The sequence below is a fragment of the Lipotes vexillifer genome, unplaced genomic scaffold, assembly GCF_000442215.2.
Source record: "Lipotes vexillifer unplaced genomic scaffold, Lipotes_vexillifer_v1.1 scaffold982, whole genome shotgun sequence".
Classification (NCBI taxonomy): Eukaryota; Metazoa; Chordata; class Mammalia; order Artiodactyla; family Lipotidae; genus Lipotes; species Lipotes vexillifer.
This window is the reverse complement of record NW_006789467.1, coordinates 2,423,313-2,443,506: the sequence shown is the minus strand read 5'-3', so window position 1 is coordinate 2,443,506 and position 20,194 is coordinate 2,423,313. Positions and strand designations below refer to the sequence as shown.

The 20,194-nt window shown below is 47.5% G+C and overlaps 1 protein-coding gene and 1 pseudogene across 1 annotated transcript in view; one reads left to right on the top strand and one right to left on the bottom strand.

Moving 5' to 3' along the window:
• LOC103083069 (heat shock factor-binding protein 1 pseudogene) overlaps positions 1 to 3,117 on the top strand; it is a 12,568-nt pseudogene extending 9,451 nt beyond the window's left edge.
• A 12,356-nt stretch (positions 3,118 to 15,473) lies between these two features.
• The window catches only part of AKAP10 (A-kinase anchoring protein 10), a 54,666-nt gene continuing 49,945 nt past the window's right edge, over positions 15,474 to 20,194 (bottom strand). The window contains exons 14-15 of the mRNA XM_007462668.1: positions 19,550 to 19,645; positions 15,474 to 16,041 (exon numbers count right to left, since the gene is read on the bottom strand). Coding sequence (XP_007462730.1) covers positions 16,036 to 16,041; positions 19,550 to 19,645 — 102 coding nt within the window. The 3' untranslated portion in view covers positions 15,474 to 16,035. The remainder of the gene's footprint in view (positions 16,042 to 19,549; positions 19,646 to 20,194) is intronic.

The window sequence follows — 20,194 nt, the reverse complement described above, 5'->3', positions numbered from 1 at the left end:
CCTGCTTTGTTTATTTTATATTTTATTTTATTCTATTCTGTTTTATATTATTGGCTGCGCCATGGGGCACGCGGGATCTTAGTTCCCTGACCAGGGATCAAACCCATGCCCTCTGCATCGGAATTGTGGAGTCTTAACCACTGGACCCCCAGGGAGGTCCCTGTTTCTCATCATTACCCACCACAAACCAGCTCCAGGTGTGCCATGGACCAGTCATTTCCCAAGCCCACCCGCCCCTTCACACTGCTGTCCTAATCCTGCCTGGCATGACTCTGTTCTCTCTCAAAGGCCCAGCTCAGACGGCCCCTCCAGGAAAGCTCTCCGGGGTTCTCCAGTCCCTCCTGGATGTCTCCCATCAAGGCCTTTGCCTCTGCTGTTCCCTCGGCCGGGAGCCCTCTTCCGTCCGTGTGGCCCCTCACCTCCTTCTCGCCCGTGTTCCCCATTTGTGTTCCCCACTGGACGTAAAGATTTATTGCTCTAGCCTCCAGGACTAGAAAAGGGCCTGATATACAGTAAAGCCTCAGTTTGTTGAATGAATACATCTTGTCTCTTGATTTACCTGTCCTGCGCCGGCCGGGGCTTCCCACAAGCCGGGCGATCTGTTGAGAACAGAACTAGATAGCACGAGAAGCATCTCCTCGAATCTGGAGTCAGGTGAGGCTGCGGTGTTTCAGGTGAATCAGGAAAGTGAGTCGGGTGCACGTGAGGAAGGGTTCCCCGCGTGCAGGTCCAGCTACTGTGACTAAGCCGGGGTGGCTGGTGCAGGGAGTGGGCAGGGGATGACGGAGGCGGGGCCGGGGGAGTGAAGGTGGCACACAGCAGGTCTTCATTCAACAAGCGTTTGTTTAGCACCTGGACGGGAGAGAGGTTTGGGAGCTGTCAGGGAACACGCAGGAGGTAAAGCAGGGAGAGGGGCTGAGGCCAGACGGGAGAGGAGGGTGGATTTGGTACAGCTACACAGGCCACGACAGGGTGTTGGTGGGTATTAGGGAACCTCCCCTGATTTTCTTGTTTCTAATATTATCTTCAAACTTCCTTTTTTAAAAAAAATACATTTATTTATTTATTTTTGGCTGTGTTGGGTCTTTGTTGCTGCGTGTGGGCTTTCTCTAGCTGTGGCAAGCAGGGGCTTCTCTTTGTTGTGGAGCACGGGCTCTAGGCGTGTGGGCTTCAATAGTTGTGGCATGAGGGCTCAGTAGTTGTGGTGCACAGGCTTCGTTGCTCCATGGCATGTGGGATCTTCCCAGACCAGGGCTCGAACCTGTGCCCCTGCATTGGAAGGTGGATTCTTAACCACTGTGCCACCAGGGAAGCCCCCTCTAATATTACCTTTACTTGTAACAAAAGCTACAGCATATTAGGGTAGACAAACTTGAAAATACAAGGGACATCCAGTCTTGGCAGAGATACTCATAGTCTCTTGCTCGATCTGTTTACAATTTTAGAGAGTGAGAGGGATATTTGTAGTGTGTCTATTTTAAACTATGTTGAAGTTTAGTTTTGTGTTCACGTATGTAGATTTCAGAAAAGTATAAATGGTGCTATGCTATTGGGGCCCCCGCTTTCCTCCCCTCTTTCTTGTTTGTTTCCCTTTTATTTGCGTTCATCTCTCCCTGTCCTCCCATGAGACCCATTTCAGCAACCCATTACAGATTTTCCCCATGCAATGACTGTCATATACAAATATATATAGACCATTGCTTATAAACATGTATGTGGCAAACATCCTTCCTGTATGTCAGTTTGACAAACATGGGATCATATGATACACTTTCCTGAATTTTGCTATTCTCAGGTATTGACTGATGGAATTCCTTTAAGTTAACTGAAGCAAAGCTGGTTAACCCTTTTTAATGGTTACATAACATTCCATGGTGTGGAGGCACCAGAATATATTCACTCATTCTCTGTTGTTGGACATTCACTGCTCCCTGGTTTGTGTGTGTGTGTGTGTGTGTGTGTGTTGGCCACTATGAACACTGCTATATTCCATTAATCCTTTATGTATTGGTGCTTTTATTTCTTGGAATAGATTTCCAGGAGTGGCAATGCTTGGTCTAAGTATATGGATTTTTAAATGTAATGAATTTTTCCAGATTGCTTTCCGAAAGTGCTGCCACCGTTCCATTTCTACCTCTTTAATTTTCCCAGTCTATGGGCAATAAAATGATGTTTTATTCTTCTTTAATATGTTTTCCTCTGGAAACTAAGGAGTATGCACATTTTTTTCATATATCTGTAGGCCATTGGATTTGCTCTTTTGTGATTTGTCTCTTTTAATGGAATGTGTCAGAGTTCTTTATGGAATTATATAATACACACAGTTTTGTCATTTACCTTGAGACTATTGTTTTTCCAAATCCATAATTTACCCTTTGCTTTGTTTATAGTATCCCTCATTTCACATTTTTAATTTGCAAACATGTATTTCTTTTCCCCCCTTCCCCCATCTTCTGGGTTTCCTGTGCTAGTTGGGAAGTTCTTTTTTTTTTTTTTTTTTGCATTTAATTTTTAAAATCCATCTGAAATTTAGTTTTTCCTAAGGTATAAAAATAAAACTCTACTTTTAAAACTTGCTCTTCCTCTGTTTTGCGATGTCTCTGGCATTCCTTTTATTCCCGTCTGCTGCGTTGGGCCCAGGGACTTCTGTGATGGAAGCAGGCGTAGTAGACGTTTTACTGGAGGACTGGCCCTGAGAGTTGGAGTTCAAAGTCAGCACAGTGGCTCATGGCAGAGTTCATGCAAGATGCAGAGAAAAAATGTGACTCCGGATCAGTGAGGCGGTAAAGTCGAGCATCTCTTAAGAAGGCCTATGCCAGTCTGTGGGGACAAATGGAAGTGGAGGTGACGGTCTGAGACAGCACCACCAAGCCAGGAACCAGGGAGGTGGCCGAGACTGACTCCAAGACTGTGCAGGATCTCACCTCGGTGGTGCAGACACTCCTGCAACAGATGCAAGGTAAGCGGCAGACCGAGTCCAACCAGATCATTGGAAGCACTGAGGACATGAGCAGTTGCATCGATGACCCGGAGAAAAACATCGCAGACCTTGTGATACAAGCTAGGGTGGAAGAGCTGGGTGGTGAAGACAAGACCCCTGCCGCACAGAAGAGCTGAGTGGTGCTCATTTACACTGAAATCTGGAGCACCCTCTCTACAAGCCAAGAGAAGCCGGATGGCTTTTTGCAGCTAACTACTATGTGTGGACATGTTTTATATTCTAAAGTGTGCATTCTTCTTAGCACATGTTATATAGTTTTTATAGAGTGATTTCCCTCCCCTGCCCCCCATGTTTCCTGAACACGGTAACTTCACATCTTGGACCTTGGTCAGTTGTGCTGTTAAACACGAAAACTCTGGCAGTTCCTGAAAAAGAAAGAAAGAGAGAGAAAGGAAGGAAGGAAGGAAGGAAGGGAGGGAGGGAGGGAGGAAGGGAGAGAGAGAGAGAGGTGGGTGGGGGAGAGAGAGAGAGAAGAAAGAAAGAAAGAAAGAAAGAAAGAAAGAAAGAAAGAAAGAAAGAAAGAAAGAAAGAAAGAAAGAAAGAAAGAAAGAAAGAAAGAAAGAAAGAAAGAAAGAAAGAAAGAAAGAAAGAAAGGAAAAGAAAGAAAGAAGGAAGGAAAGAAGGAAGGAAAGAAGTAAGAAGGAAGGAAAGAAAAAGAAAGAAAGAAAAGAAAGAAAAAAGAAAGAAAAAAGAGAAAGGAAGGAAGGAAGGAAGGAAGAAAAGAAAGCCTATGCCAACCAAAGAGGGGCTGGGAACCTAGGAAGAGTAAAAAAGTGGAGTCAAGGAGACAGAGGGTTAGGATTTTCAGTAGCCTCGATGGGTGAGGGCCTCCAACGCTGTTACCCAAGGTCAGAGAGTAACCCTGGCTTTGGTCCAGCTCACTCAGTACCGCTGGGGCTTTGACTCTCTGGTGGCTTTGCAGGATCTCCTGATACAAGCATTCTCATCCACTGTACACTTCACTTCATCTTTCATCCAACAAGTGTTTATGAGAAGACGACAAGGAAAAAGTGCCTATCCTTGAGGAGCTTATTCTCTAGTGGGGGAAACAGACCATAAATAGGATAAATAAAATAGCTAGGAGGTTAGCTAGTGACAGGGACCAAGGAGAGAACTAAATCTGGGAGGGAGGGAGGAAGTATGGGGGGAGGGGCCCAATTTAAGAAAAGGTGACCCGGAATGACTTCACTGAGGTGACATCGGCGCCAAGACCTGAAGGAAGTGAGGCTGTGATCCATGCAGAGTGGAGGAATTCCAGGTACAAAAGCCCTGAGGGAGGGGTGTGCCTGTAGCCCAGCATGGCTGCGGCTGAGTGGACCCGGGACAGTGACTGGAGATAATGTCACAGGGAAAACTGGCTGGAGGCTGTAGGGTCCCACAGGTTCCTGAGGCAGATGAGAAGCCTTTGTAAGGTCTTTAAGGAAAGAACCACATCATAGCAGCAAAACTGAGCAGAAAGTTGTTCCCACCTCTAGAAGAAACGATGATTGTATGATGCAACCGCGGTGTTAGCCAACTAGCCAGCGCTACGGTGGCAATCATGTTGCAATATAAGTGCATCAAATCACCGTGTCATGCCCCTTGAACTTACACAGTGCTAAACGTCAACTCTATCTCAGTTAAAGAATTGGGCAGAAAGCAGAGATTCCCCACATACCCCTGCCCCTATGCATATACAGCTTCCCCTAGCATCAACACCCCACCACAGGGTACATCTGTTACCACTGATGAAGCTGTGTGGACATGTCATCACCACCCAGAGCCCAGAGTTGACATGAGGCTCACCCCTGCTGTTGTGCATTCTGTGGGGTTGGAAAAACATCAGAGTTGAGAGAAGTTTCCCTCTCTTCCTACTTTGCTGAGCATTTTTTTTTTAATTGAAGTCTAGTTGATGTACAATATTATATAAGTTACAGGTGCACAATATGGTGATTCACAATTTTTAAATGTTATCCTCCATTTATAGTTATTATAAAATATTGGCTATATTCCGTGTGCTGTACAATATGTCCTCGTAGCTTATTTTGCTGAGAGTTTTTATCGTGAAGCCATGTTGGATTGTGTCAAATGCTCTTTTTGGTTTACTTTTTTAAAAATAATTAATTAATTAATTAATTAAATTTTGGCTGCGTTGAGTCTTGGTTGCTGTGTGCGGTCTTTCTCTAGTTGCGGCGAGCAGGGGCTATTCTTCATTGTGGTGCGCGGGCTTCTCATTGCGGTGGCCTCTCTTGTTGCAGAGCACAGGCTCTATGCGTGCGGGCTTCAGTAGTTGTGGCACGCGGGCTCAGTAGTTGTGGCTCGCGGGCTCAGGAGTTGTGGCACACTGGCTTAGTTGCTCCGCGGCATGTGGGATCTTCCCGGACCAGGGCTTGAACCTGTGTCCCCTGCATTGGCAGGCGGATTCTTAACCACTACGCCACCAGGGAAGTCCTTGGTTTACTTTTTGACAGTTGAACTTTTCCTCAGACATCAGTAAGAGGGCTTCTGACCTGTATTTGTGTGTTACAGCCTGTGGGAGCTTGATTAACCGTGAACTGTCCCTGAGTCTGACACCCTGGCCCTCGGGGCTCATGAGATCAGGTGTGGTGAGTCCCCTGGGGGATGACAGCAGGGCTGCTTGCTCCCCCATCCACTTCCTGCCAACACCCCCCATGCTGGGCTCACCTCGCCTGTGTCTCGGACTTTGCATCTGGTTCCGCTGACCTCTGCTTTTCTGCTCCGAGACCCTGTGCACAGTCTTGGTCCTTGTTGCCTGTGGTTCTGCTTCTTGCTTCCTTTGAGAGAGGCCCCCAGCCTCCTCGGGCTTCCTTCCCGAGAGGCTGGCCCGCCAGCTGTGCCGCTGACCTCAGACGGGGGCTCGCAGAGACAGAGGAGGTGGCCTGGCGCCCTTTGCTCAGGACAGAACGCTCACTTCCTCCTGTGCTGGCTGAAGACCTCGGATCAGCAGCTCTCCCCACACCTGGTGATTACAGCATGACTGTAAACAAAGCCTCTCGCCTCTAAGGAGGAGCCCCTGCACACAAGCCCAGGGCCTGCACACAAAGCCGCTGATTTGCACCCTGAGGGCAGCCTTAGTTGGGAGATGATTAGGGCAGGTCTGTCTTTGTAATTAAACCAAAGAACACTACTAGCTCTCCAGCCTCTTCATCGTACATCATCCATACCTTCCGACTGCACTACCAAATGTTTCCCGTGCCAGCGAACCCTCTCTGCCACCACCTGTTTCTGAAGAATCATTATCTCCGTTTCTACATGAGGCCCAGAGGCCCAGAGAGGTGAGGGAAAGGCCGAAGACCCCCCAGCAAGGATATAGCACCCTGTGGAATCAAACCTACTTTCATGCAAACAAGCGCAGTGCAAATAAGGTCTGGCCTCCTGGCTGTGGCTTCTTCCAGGAGCCTGAGGTTGGACCAGCGGGGCAGTTCTCAAGTTTTCTTATCTCGGAACCCTTCATACCCTATGGGTGGGTCTCACACATTGAACCAGTCTTTCACCTATTTGTTGTTTTGTGAATCATGCATCGGTCATTTGGAAAACATTGGTTCATTGGGTTACGCTGCTTTTCCAAATATGACACATTTCGTCATACAATATTTTTAAAAATCACACATATATTAGATCTCATCAGAAACGTCTTTCAGGAAGGGAAGCTATCAAGGCCGCTGTGGTGAATATCAGTTTTGCACCATTCTAGTTTTTGCTTGAAAACTCAAATTTCATCCCGGGCAATAATATAATAAATACCGGCAGTGTTTTCTTCTCAAAGTGATAGGCTCGCTTCCTTCATTTTCACAAAAATGTCCTCGCAAAACCCAAGCCTGAATAACCGGTTTGTCGAGTGAGTGTGCTCTCATGGGGGTCCACGGCGGGTGGCCAGAGCTTCCCGGGAGACAACCATCACCCCTCGCTGTGCAGAAGGGCTTCCTGTGTCCTTCCCATGTTGTCCCACGTAACATTAAAAACAGGCACTTGAGGGTCGAGATTTAATAAAATTAATAATTATTACTGCTTCATCAAGACACTCTCATGGGAAACTGGCTCTTTTTTTCTAAATGGCACGTGCCTGGTGGGGCAGAGCACAGTGTGTCCAGATTCCTTCTGGGGGGTCACCATCGCTTTTGCGTCATCAATGCAAATATTCACGTAGTGAAAAAGACAATTCACGTCTTAGTGTTATTACGAAAATAGTTTTGACCTTGCAGACCTTCTGAAAGGGTCTCAGGACACTTGGGCAACCTGTGAGCTGCTGGACCTCGGTTTCAGTCTCTTGCCGCCAGCAGGTAGGGACCCCTTCAGCCCCTAAGGCATGGGAGGCCTTGGTTGCGATTCTGGGCAGATGAGCCCAGGAAGACCACAAGCTGGGCCTGGTTCATTTAAAGCGAACTTTCTCTTTTCTTCCCCAGCAAGTCCTGGGCAACGCTCCCTGGTTGGGACCCTTCCCTGGGAAAAGCTCGCGCACATCGGGTGGGGCAGACAGGGCCAGGACCCAGCCGCGATAAGGCCGAGTTGGATGCTGTGTGAGGATGTCCTTGGGGGACTCAGGGGGACCGGACATCAGGGAGGGTCTTGGAGGAGGGGGAGGAGTGAGCCTTCGAAGGGGAAGGGCTTCCTGAGTCAGAGTGTAGGGGGGGAAGTCTGCAGAACCCCTCAGGGGAAGAGTGTGGGGAGGCGGAGCTAAGGGTCTAGGGTTCCAAGGTCTTGGAGGCTGGGTCAGCCAGGGCATTCAGTGCTAAATAAGGAATTTGGATTTTATTCAGCAGACCACAGGGAGGTAATGAATGATATAAGTGATTCTATATTTAAGGCAAGCCCCAATTTTCCTAGAGAAAAAATTAAAAAAAAAAAAAAAGTAAGGTATCTTGCTTCCCTGGTGGCGCAGTGGTTGGGAGTCCGCCTGCTGATGCAGGGGACACCGGTTCGTGGTGCCCTGGTCCGGGAAGATCAGACACCTTGGCACTTAAATATTTAATCACGGATGTGGCTGATGAGTAATGAATCAGCACCAGGAAAACTTTTGGTCTCTTGTACCAGTTTTAAAGGATCTTTAGATATGGTCTCAGAGGACAGAGGGACCAATGGCAAGTCTATTTCTACACCAAGTTTAATATTTTTAAGGGCTCAAAAAATGGCCTCAGTACCAATCTGAGGCTCTGGATCAGAGAATCTCATCCACAAATACCATGAGCAAATTGGAAATAACCATAGTTTGAGAAGAATTGGCTGGGTGGCTAAAGTAATAAGCATTTATGCCAGTTTACATCCTAAGAAAACACAGGCTCTGTGTATGCAGAAGAGATATCTTTAGAGGCACAAGAGTGGAGCTCAGGGTGGTAAACTGGAAGGCTTTATGTTTCCAGTGGTGATTTGGAGTATGATGTGAAGAGAAGGTTGCAGGAAAAGGTTAGAAAAACTTTGAGTATGAAGAGTTGGTTCAGAAAGGAGAAAAAATTTTGAGGTTAGAAGAATTCATGGAACTCCATGTTTAAAAAGTAAGAGTAGGGACTTCCCTTGTGGTCCAGTGGTTAAGACTCCGTGCTTCCACTGTATGGGGCATGGGTTCAATCTCTGGTTGGGGAATGAAGATCCTACATGCAGTGTGTGGCCCGCAAAAAAAAAAAAAAAAAAAAGTAAGGTATCAATCTGAGTTTTAAGTTTTTGGAATGTTGACAAAATAGTCAGATGTCTAGTTATAATATCTAATTTATTTAGTTACACATGCATATTTAAAATAACATTATATACAAGAATACATCAGTACAAAATATTGCTTTTTTTCCCCATCTCACATTTCAAGTAACAATGTTATTCACACTATATGTGCATCTGGGACACCAAAGTCTTCATTACGATAGAGCTACGGTTTCTCGAAGTGTTTCTCCTTGTGTCTAAGTTGTTTGCGATGCGGCATGAGACACGTGTCCCACACTGGTACTGGGAAGACTAACCCAAGTCCCACGTCAGCACGGTCCTCCCCAGCCCCCGCTTGTCATCCTTATAACAAAACTACTCACTTATTGCTTTTGAACTTGCTCTTTGACGCTGGTTTACAAAGCCCAACTCTAGTAACAGTGAGGGGAAAACCCCTGGGATCACTCCCAAGCTGCTTCTCACCCCTCTTTCAACCCCTTCCAATAGGAGGCATCTGTAACCCTGCAAAGCTTGCATGGCTTGAGGTTGCTGGGGGCTGAAATGTGAGGGGAAACCAGAGGTAGAGCAGTTGCAGGAGATGACAGTCTGGCCATGGGTGTGACTGGAGAGCCCCAGGCGGGGTCGCCATCATGGACAGTGCAGTTTGCTGGGGTAGGGGTGAGAAAGGGATGAAAGCTCTGAAGAAAGAGCCAGAGTGGGCCGGGCAGGACCCCGCAGGGGCTTCCTGGGACCGACCCACCCCCGTGTCCCCCACCTCTTGTCTGATGAAAAGCTTTAGCCTCCTAGGCCTTCCCCGAGGTCCAAAGAGCAGATTTAATCAGAGAAGTGAGAAAATGCAAAAACAAAGGGAAACAGTCAAACAAAACAAAATAATAATAGTTTAGCCATAGAACAAAGCCAAAAGACCTTTAGTTCCTCAGAGGCTATAGATAACATCCTGAGCCGTATCCTTGAGCTGTTTTGCAGATACTGAAACCCCCACCAGGTGGAAAAAGTTAGCTGCATGCTGCCCACCAGTACGTAGACCCCAGACCCACCGGAACCAGAAGGCTGATGACTGAGATTCTTGAACCACCACCCTGTTACCACACCTCCAGCCAATCAGAGAATTGTGCACAAGCTTATCACACACCCCTTGACCTTTTCCCTCACCCTGTCTTTAAAACCCTTCCCTGAAAGCCCTGGGTCTTTAGAGCAAGAGCTGCCAGTTCTCTGCTTGGGGTTCTACAATAAATGCTGCACTTTCCTTCACCCTGTGTCAGTGGCTTGGCCATAATGCACGCGGGCGAGTGGACCCGAGCTGGGTAAGAATATAAGAGGACAGCCTCCCCAGGCACTAACGGAGGATGTGGAGTGCGGACATGGCAGGGCTGGGCCAGCAGTGGGCAGTCATGGGCAATGCTGATGTGGAGTCCTGGTCCATTTGGGGGAGGGGAGGGGAGGGGAGGGGAGGGCACAGTCTTGAGGGAACAAACAGTGGGCATGTTCCAGGGCAAGGCTGCGATCAGGAGTCCATGAACCTCGGGTCCACCTAGGCTGCCCCCAGCAGGTCACTCACCCCAGCAATGCGTCAGGGCTTGTTTCCTAGGCAGCAAGGAGGGTGGGCAGTGTCTGCTCTGGGGACACGCCCACAGCTGGCCCCCAGGAAGCGTGTGGAGGGAGAAGACAGAGGAAGGGGAATAAGGCACCCGAGCCCTGCGGGAGGGACCTGAAAAGAGGCAGCAATGGAGAGGGGGCAGGAGAGGCCTGGTCAGGGCCTCGGGGGCAGGTGGCATCGAGGACCTGGGGGACAAGCTGGAAGCAAGTGGACCAGGCAGGATTTGTGCAAAAGCTTCCACCGGGACCCCGGTGTGACCCACCAGCCCGGACTCAGCCCTGAAGGGAGGACACGTGCACTGTCCCCAGCAAACGCACTGGGGGCTGAGGCTGGTCTGGGCCTCTTCCAAGCCGCACCCCCGGGGGAGACACCTGCCTGGACGGCCTCAGACCTGGCCAGGCAATGAGACAGCGGGTTGGCATCTGGGTCCCCTCGGCTTTGACAAATATCTGAATACTGATAAAGGATTTATGTGCTTGAGTGAATGAGTAATGATCTCAAATTACACTTCTGTGTAGCGTGGCCACGTCCAATAAAAGGGAATGAAAACGTGTTTCCCAATTTACAGGAGAGGTTCTAAGGCCGTGATTCTCAAAAGTGTGGTCTCGTGAGCAGCAGCAGCTGGGAATTTGCTAAAATGCACATTCTCAGGCTCCACCCCAGACCTACCAACTCAGAAACTGTGGGCAGGGGGGAGGGGTGGAGGCCCCGCAATCCATTTTAACATGTTCTGCGGGGGATCCTGATGCACACGCAAGTGTTAAGAACCTCTGCTTTAAGCTAATGGAATGTTTTTAATGGCTGCCTGGACTTGATTCCGCTGGAGAATTCCTTTGCCTCCAGAGCCTCAGTCTCCTCATTTACAACGAGGGAAAAGTACACACTTAGAAGGTTGTCACACGGGTTACGTGAGAGAGCGGCCGGCACGGCAAGTACACAAGTGCTGGTTATTCTCATGAAAGGAGAACTCGGGAGTGGCTGATCACCTCTTGGAAACAGCTCAGTAGTGAGCTGGGTTTTCCAAGCTTGGGGTTTTTATATCACCTGCGTGTAATAAGTCTACATTGGTCCCCTTGTTTCTAGCTTCTAAGGCTCCACATTTCCCGGAGCTCTGCAGAGAGCCCCACGGGGCTGTGGCTGCTCCTAGGCCCACCCGAATCAGAGAGCAGCCTGAAGGGCCCGGGGTCAAGGTGCCCACCCCTCGCTGTCAGCCAGGTGACGGCGAGGAAATGGAGCCGCACAGCCACCGGCCCTCTGGGGGCACGTGGAAGGGCACGGGCAAAAGGTCACGAAACCTGGTGACCTCGGCCAGGAAGGGCTTTGGGAGGGTGTTAAATCACAGGCTCAAAGGGCTGTCTTGGGGCTTCCCTGATGGCGCAGTGGTTGAGAGTCCGCCTGCCGATGCAGGGGACACAGGTTCGTGCCCCGGTCCGGGAAGATCCCACATGCCGCTGAGCGGCTGGGCCCGTGAGCCATGGGCGCTGCGCCTGCGCGTCCGGAGCCTGTGCTCCGCAACGGGAAAGGCTACAGCAGCGAGAGGCCCGCGTACCGCAAAAAAAAATTAAAAAAATAAAAACAAAGGGCTGTCTTGAGTGAAAAATACCAGCACCCACTTCAGATGAAGCTCCAACCTCTACCTCCTCGGTAGAATGGAAACTCCAGGGGTCCCAGAGTTTTTTTTTTTATCCCTTCCTGCGTCCCTGCACCATCAACACTTTGTAGGCGAACACCTGCTAACCCGGCAGCTCGCAAAGGGCCCTTTGCCAAGATGGGGAGCTCTGCTTGGTCTAGAGGCCCAGCTCGAGCCGTTCCATGAGGTGCCCGCAGGTGGGGTCCTTACCGGGATGGAGGTGGCGGCCGGCTTGGGATCATTTCGGGCTAAGCCTGGCGGCTATTCAAGATCGGGGAGTCGGGCGTCCGAGGAAACGCCACTGTCACAACCCTCACTTGCTCCTTGGCAAATGGCAGCTGCCTTTGGCTGAATGGAAGCCACTCTATTCGGGCACCTGCCCGCCCACCGCCGACGGAGTCCAGCCACCCCTGCCTGGGCTCACGAGTGCTCCCTCGGGGGCAGCTGAGGAGCAGCCCCGTGGGTGCCCCATCGTGCCCGGGCAGTGCGCCAGCCAGAGCAGGCAGCGCGGAGGGAGCAGACGAGGAAACACCCGTGGCATGAACCACAAAGCGGGAAGAGCTCCAACCCTGAGTGACAGGCGTTAGACGGGCTTTCCTCTGTGGTCACAAACGCCCTCCAGGCTTTCGCTGGCCCTTTCCACCCACCCCCCAAGTCCGCGTAGGACCCCACTTCCTACTCTTCAGCCCAAGCAGAAGCCTCCGCGGCGTCCCAGGGCTCATCTGCAGAGGGCCCCGCACAGCAGCTGTCCTGGTGGGTCTTTGAAGCTGTAACCTTGAACGTCCTGCTGGAACTTACTCCTGCTTCTGGCCCCAGCCAAAGGCCAGACACCTTGCCTAGTACGTAGAAATGGTCAGCACTTACAAAGTTTGTGATAATCATTGCCCTCCCTCATTTGAAGTTTTTATCACTTATTAACAGAAATGCCCTTCTATTTCTGGGTTTTATTGTAGGTGCTGAAAGTGGGAATGGTGTTTATCCTTCAGAAGGAAGTTGGGAAGCGTGCAAAGGCCCTGGTCCAGAAGGTGACCATCCGACAAAAGGCCAAAGACCCGCCCTTTTCCCAGGCCTGAGTAACTCCCCCCTGGAAAAATGAGGGAGTGTCTTTTAGTTCCGTGAGTTTAGGATTCCATTTTGAGAGAATACACAAAATGACCAAGGAAGGTTTACTGAAGAAAAATTCTCCAGAATTCACCGGTATTTTGCAAACATGCTGAGCACGTGCGATCATTAGTGATTACATCAATCTGGTAGTATTGTAGTCAAGGCCCTTTTGGTTGTGCAAAGGAAAAACTCCCTTCAGACTGACTTTTAAAAAGCCAAAGTGCATCCTAAGGATACCCGAGGAATTGACGGAGTCCACGGCAAGGATGCAGGATTAGAGCCAGAAACCTTCACCACCTCCAGGCTACAAGGCAGCTGCTCTCACCCACTTGCTCTCGTGTCTGTCATTTCTGCTTGTACAGATCTCTGCTCATCCACGTGGCACCGGCTCACGGGTCCTGACTTGCAAGTGCCCCATACGTGCTATCACCCCAGACAGGGACTGGGATGTCTCCTGCCCTTTGCAAAATTCTTTGGATAAAGAATGTTCTTGGGCCTGTTTGGATCAGGAGAAGATCAACCCTGGTCCGATCAACTGGTGTGCGGGGGAGGGGAGGGGCGAGGTCCTTGTGTACAGAAGGCCCCACAGCACGGTCAAGAGAGGTGCCCGCCGCTTCAGCAGTGCTTAGCTATCAGTACTTAAAACAACAAAGACGTCTGTACCTTTCTATTCAGAGCGACCTTCCCCTCCAAATGCTTACTGAACTAGCCAAAGCTTCAGAAACGTAAATGACTGGCATTTTACAAACTTGTACTGAAGCTGAAACCCAAGCAGAAAAGGTTACAAAAAGTTGCTCCCTGTTTTACTGCCCTTCACTGGGCTAGGTTGGTACTTGTTTTTTAAATTTTCATCACATCTCACATGAGCGATGAAGACACGCCCAGTTACAAAAGGTACCCCTTTTCACTGACTTTTTTTTTTTTTTAACAATATGCACTGATGTCAACATCGTGATAAAGCCGGATGTTCAGTTGATTCACTGCACCTATAAAAACCCTGCCAGGGAATCCTATTTTGTGGGCACACCACACAGAGCCTGACACTTGAGGTCAGATGATTCCAATCCGAATCTGAAAATAAGCGCAAGGAGCTCCGTGAGAGCATATGTCTCGTCTGGCTACCAGTTTCAGGCCACACTTTGCTTCTGTGTCCTACAGTGGGCGGGGCAGAAAAAGTAACCCAGTCTCAAACTTGCTATTCTTTTCCTTTTAAGAACCTTACAACTACCGACATCTCTAGCTCCGAAGCACACAACGCACACAAAGACATGACTGGACAGTATCTTAACTGAAAGCACTAGTTTAAATAGCCTAGAGTCTTAGGGAAAATGTTATTCCAAACCAATGCAGAGGCAGCAAGAGTCACCCAAAACCACAGTTTATTCTATGACCTTTATATTGCTTTTCTGTTATTTAAAGGTTGAAGCAAAGTGAAGTGGATGGAAATATTCTGTTAAAAGAACAAAGTGAGTCAATCACAGCATATGCATCTAATAACACCTCAGGTCTATGCCATACGCTCCAAACACAAGGCTGAGTCCAGGAGTGGCTCATATTCTGGGTTCTTGTAAAGCAAATGGAAATATTGGGAAGAATCAACACATCTCAACAGAGGAGCCATAAATGCCCTGAAAGCAGAAAGTTGACACAATTTTAAATATAATTCATATATATATATTTTAAAATCAAACACAATTAAATAGAATATGGTTTAAGTACATGAATACTTCACTTTAGAAGAATAACAGAGGTGGTACATAGTACCAAAAACTCATACACAGCCTTTCTGCTTCTTCTGTTGATGAAACAGTGCGTGTCCATACAACCAAATATTGCAGTGGAATAAATTCTCTGTTCATTCAAGACTTTCTCAAGGACAGAGGTGATAATTATATATTCATATGTGTATATATGTATTTTTTGCAAAGTCTGAGCAAAAGCAGTAACACCTAAGAGAACGTTCTTTCCCTCCAACAGTCCGTGTGGTGAGGCAGCGCTGGCACCGCCTGCATGGAGTGTGCTGGCCGACCGGGCGGCCCCGCCCATGGCAGCGAGGTCCAGACCCCGAAGCTGACCAAGTGGAAGTGCAGGGAGGGGCCTCTCGTTACCCCACAGACAGAAGAAAAAGGCCACAACCTGCACATTTCCCAGCGCAGAGCAAAGAGGAGGAGAGAGTCAGAGTGAGCGCCCCTCTGTCCCCACACCTGCCTGCCCACCTTCTTTAAAAACTCTACAATCTAGGAATAAACATTTTGTTCAAGGAACCACAGGGGAAAACTGGAGTGACGGCTGTTGCACATCCCTTTCCACAAGTACTCTGAGGGGAGGTGGCGTCAGCGGAGCCCAGAACCTCGGAGGAGCAAGTCCTACTGCTGCAGTGCAGAGGCTCACCCTTCCGGCAGCGGGGGAGCTGGTTTGAAGAGTACTGCGTCTCGGGAGCAATTAAAACGTGAAAACCATACACTGTCACCAAAGGGGAGGGACAATGTCACCAAGGCTTGACCCATGGCCCGTTAGCTTCCTTCCAAATTAATGCCTCTGTGCAGACCCCGCTCCCCGGAAGAAAAGCCACCTGCTGGCACCACACCACCTGGCTCCTGAGGGGCCGACTCACCTGCCTGTTCAGGAGACCAAGCGAGGCCCCTCTGGTACCCGCTGTCTGATGCTGTTGGGGTGGGTCACCGCCAAGGGAGGTGCATCAAATACCGGCTCTACGCCTCTGCATCTCCCATGGCGTGTGGCCCCTGCCTATCCCAGTGGAGTAACACTCTTCCACACATGGGTTATTGCCATTGGAAAACTAGTAATTCTCTAGTAATGTAAACAACACCACTCTGTCTCTACCACCTTCACTGTGTGATCATCATGTGCAGATGTGTCTACGCAACACTCTGCCGACGGTGGAAGTCTAGGATTGTCTGCCATTCTTTCTTGGGAACAACAGTGAGAAGAAATACAGTGCTCTATTTTCACTGGCTGTGGGGAAGAATCCAACCAAAGGAAAAAAGTTCTCCTATTTTCCAAAAGCAGATTTCCTTTATCTCAGGTCTTGAGTCATAGCTGATGAAAGAAAGGAAAAGAAAAAGGTAAGGTACATTTCTACAACCGGTGACACGTTACCATCACAGATTAAGGAAGAAGGGCACCAACACTTACACTTGGTGAGCGCCTACGACACACCAGCGCTCATGACAGCCAGGACCTGACTACAATCACGGGAGGTAAAATGCCCTAATTATCTTCACTTACAGCTGAGTGAATGGAAGCCTAAGGAGGCCAAGCAACCCACCTGAAGGTTATATAACGAGGACTGGCACCCAGACTTGCTTTTATCTTTCTGTTTTGGCAACAGATATTAGAACGAAACATCTACTTTTTGACAGATAATTCTGCTTCTAGGAATTAACTCTAAAGCATACTCATAAGAGAGGGCAAAGACTTACATACACATTCATCAAAGTATTGTTTGTAACAGGGAACGATCCCAAACGACCTAAGTGACCATCCACAGGGGATTCATTAGATGAAGACAGAGCCATAATATGGAATGTGCCAAAGCCTTTAGAAAGAAAACAGAGAGCTTTGATCTTCTGGCCTCCTAAGACCAAGCTTCTGAGGCTGAGTCCTCTTTTTCACTGCACTGGGGAGGAAACAAACATCACAGAAGACATGGTCCCTGCTATTTGTGAGATGGGACATAAACACATGAAACAATTCAGTAATGCTGTGAGGTCATTTACATTAAATGCCCAAGTGCTTTCTATAGACAAATGTAGAGTAGGTGATTCAAAGCAGAGAGGTATCCACAGGGGTTAAAGAGGGGTTGGGTACTCCTTTGTGGGTGCAGGACTTCTCACATTCACACATTCATGGAATGAAAATTACAGGGGATCTTATGAGATTTTCTTGTCCAACTTCTCTGATCTACTGATAAGGAAATGAAGGGACCGGAGAAAATTAACTTGCAAAAGGTCACACATACTAAAAATGGACTGAACGAGGTCTGCCAGCCCACTGCTTTTTCCATACCAATACACTGCTGATTCCTAAAGGACAGGCAGGACAATCATCTTGGCCAGCCAAAGAGGAGGTCTAGCAAGGTTAAAAGCAAAATATACCTGTGTATCTTAGAAATGAAAAGCATATGGTAATAAAATCTGAACACACAACTCCAATGAAAAGCCTTAAGTTTAAACATCTGCTTTCCAAAATGGTTTCTAAAGAACATTTTCATATTGTCAAACATTTGATCATCAACATGACAATGGGGAATCACAAAAATAACTACCTTGCACTTCTTTATACACCTTTATCATGTTATTTGCTATTCTGGGTTTGACTGAGCCAGTGAATATAGGCAAAAATTATCACCCTTACATAGAAAAGAGGATGGAGTCTGCAAAAGTAAACAGAGCTTTGGTATGAATCAGCTCAGTGAAAAGTTCAAAATTAAACCAAGCTCTGGTAATAACAGAGTAAAAAGTTGGCTACAAAGTTGGCAAGGAAAGGTGATGCTGGACCCAAATCTAAGTTCACGCCTCCATCTGAACATAGGTAACTAACACAGGTAACTAACATAGTGTTCCTAACTCCTGATAAAGTAGACAGAAGAGTTTAACACCTTCACAAAGGTTCTGAGCAGAGGTTCTCCTATCACATGAAGTTTTTGTGAGTCAGCTCAAGTTACAGAAAGCAAAGCTGGTGGAGGAACTGGGAGTCTTTGCCTGAAGAGATAACTGGGGTGCTAAGTGGCTACCTCCAATTTCCTGGGTTATTTGTGTGGCTCTTGTGGGCACAGCTGGTGAAGCCATAGAAAAACAGAGTATTCAGTTGGGGGCAAGTCAGAATTTCCTAATGATTACTGTTGTTGACCTCCAGGTAAAGATGGCAGATTGATCACATCCATTCAATTCACTCCTTCCTAAAGTAGTACTTAAAAAAATAACCCAGAGAGTCCGCCTGCCGATGCAGGGGACACGGGTTCGTGCCCTGGTCCAGGAGGATCCCACATGCCGCGGAGCGGCTGGACCCGTGAGCCATGGCCGCTGGGCCTGCGCGTCCGGAGCCTGTGCTCCGCAACAGGAGAGGCCACAGCGGTGAGAGGCCCGCGTACCGTAAAACAAACAAACAAACAAACAAAAAAACCAAAGTCACATGAAAGGGCAAAGTGAGAGAAGAGGCAACAACAAAGTGGAAGAGTGTAAATGACTAAAGTAATCGATATTCACCTTTATCTTTATTACTCCCTTCTTTCTGCTTTCTTTGGGTTTCATTTACTCATTTTCTAGTTTCTTTAGAAGACTGTGACTTTTCCTCTTTTCTAATATAAATATTTAATGCTATAAATTTACCTATAAGAACTGCTTTAGCAGTATCCCACAAACATAGTTGTCCCTTAGTAATGGTGGGGGATTGGTTCCAGGACCCCTGCAGATTACCAAAATCCGAGGATGCTCAAGTGCCTTACATAAAATGGCACAGTATTTGCATATAACCTACACACCTCATCCTGTGTATCTGAAATCACCTCTAGCTTACTTATAATACCTAATTCAATGCAAATGCTATGTAAATAGTTGCCAGGCCATGGCAAATTCAAGTTCTGCTTTTTGGAATTTTACGGGAATTTTTTTTTTTTTTTAATATATCAAGTGCCTTACATAAAATGGCACAGTATTTGCATATAACCTACACACCTCATCCTGTGTATCTGAAATCACCTCTAGCTTACTTATAATACCTAATTCAATGCAAATGCTATGTAAATAGTTGCCAGGCCATGGCAAATTCAAGTTCTGCTTTTTGGAATTTTACGGGAATTTTTTTTTTTTTTTTAATATATTTTTGATTCGTGGCTGGTTGAATCCATGGATGTGAAACCTTCAGATGTGGAGCCCACGAATAGGGAGGGCAGATTCTACTATGTTGTGTTTTCAGTCCAAAATATTTTCTAATATTCCTTTTGATTTCTTCTTTGACTAATGGGTTACTCAGAAGTATGTTGTTTAATTTCAAAATATTTGGGGACTTTCCACATATCTTTCTTTCTCTTTTATTGTTTTTTGGCTGTGCCACACAGCTTGTGAGATCCTAGCTCCCCGACCAGGGACTGAACCCAGGCCCTCAGCAGTGAAAGCCCAGAATGCTAACCACAGGACAGCCAGGGAATTCCCTCCATATATCTTTCTGTTACTGATTTCTTGTTTAATTCCTTTATGGTCAGAGAAGAAACTATGCTTTCAGTCCTTTAAAATTCATTGAAAGTTTACAGTTTGTCCTCCCTACACTTTGGAAACTGCTTCCGGGAAGTGAACTAGGGATCATCTCAATGTTACCTTCCTTTCAAGGATTAAGTCCTCTACTGCCTGTTGTCTAATATCTGGAAATAGCTGTTTCATTCAGTTTGTCAGTTTTCTAGTTGTTTATAATGAGAGGGCAATTCCTAGAGCAGTTAACCCTTCAACGGCAGAAGCAGAAGCTCCCTTATGTCCTTTTAAATTTTTGTGTCTCTGGGATCTAATTCTCTTCAGTTTTACACACACTAGATCAGAACATAAGTCATCCTTACCTTTGTGGACTTCTCTAACGGCTGATCACACTGTGCCTGCTGCATAACATCACTGACTATCATTTTAGCAATCTTCCAAGCTAGCTCTTCCTGGGCCTATAAAAGTAATTAAACTGTTGATAATGGTTATTCACTAGAAGAATCAGCAAACATTATTAATGTTCTAAACACACCTGTATATGCACATCATTTCTACTTATTTGGGAAGAAGCACGTCCCCATGTATGAAAGGACCCGGGCCACCCTCTGGTTGTGATATATTAACATGCTCTTCACTGTCTGTCCGACATCATGACTATTTTCATGTTAGGCGGTCAAAACAAAACATCTTTCTTCTTCCACTCTCATCTTTCAATGTACTTATTAACTATTTAAAAAGCAAGCCTCTACTTCTGAAAGTATAACAGACAGTGAGGAAGGAAACACTGAGCTTTTGTTTCTATACTGTTACTGGTGCCTCTGCTGATTAATGGAACCTTGACTGCTTGCATATTTTTCACTGGCCAGAGTCTCTGGACTGAGGATACCTCCACTGCCTCTACCAGGCAACTGTGAGATGCTAGGGAGGGCCCACCCCTTCTTGTTATCTCCTAGATAAGGAAGCAGCGATGCACCATGCTGCTTAAGCAAGGGAACTAGGGAAAG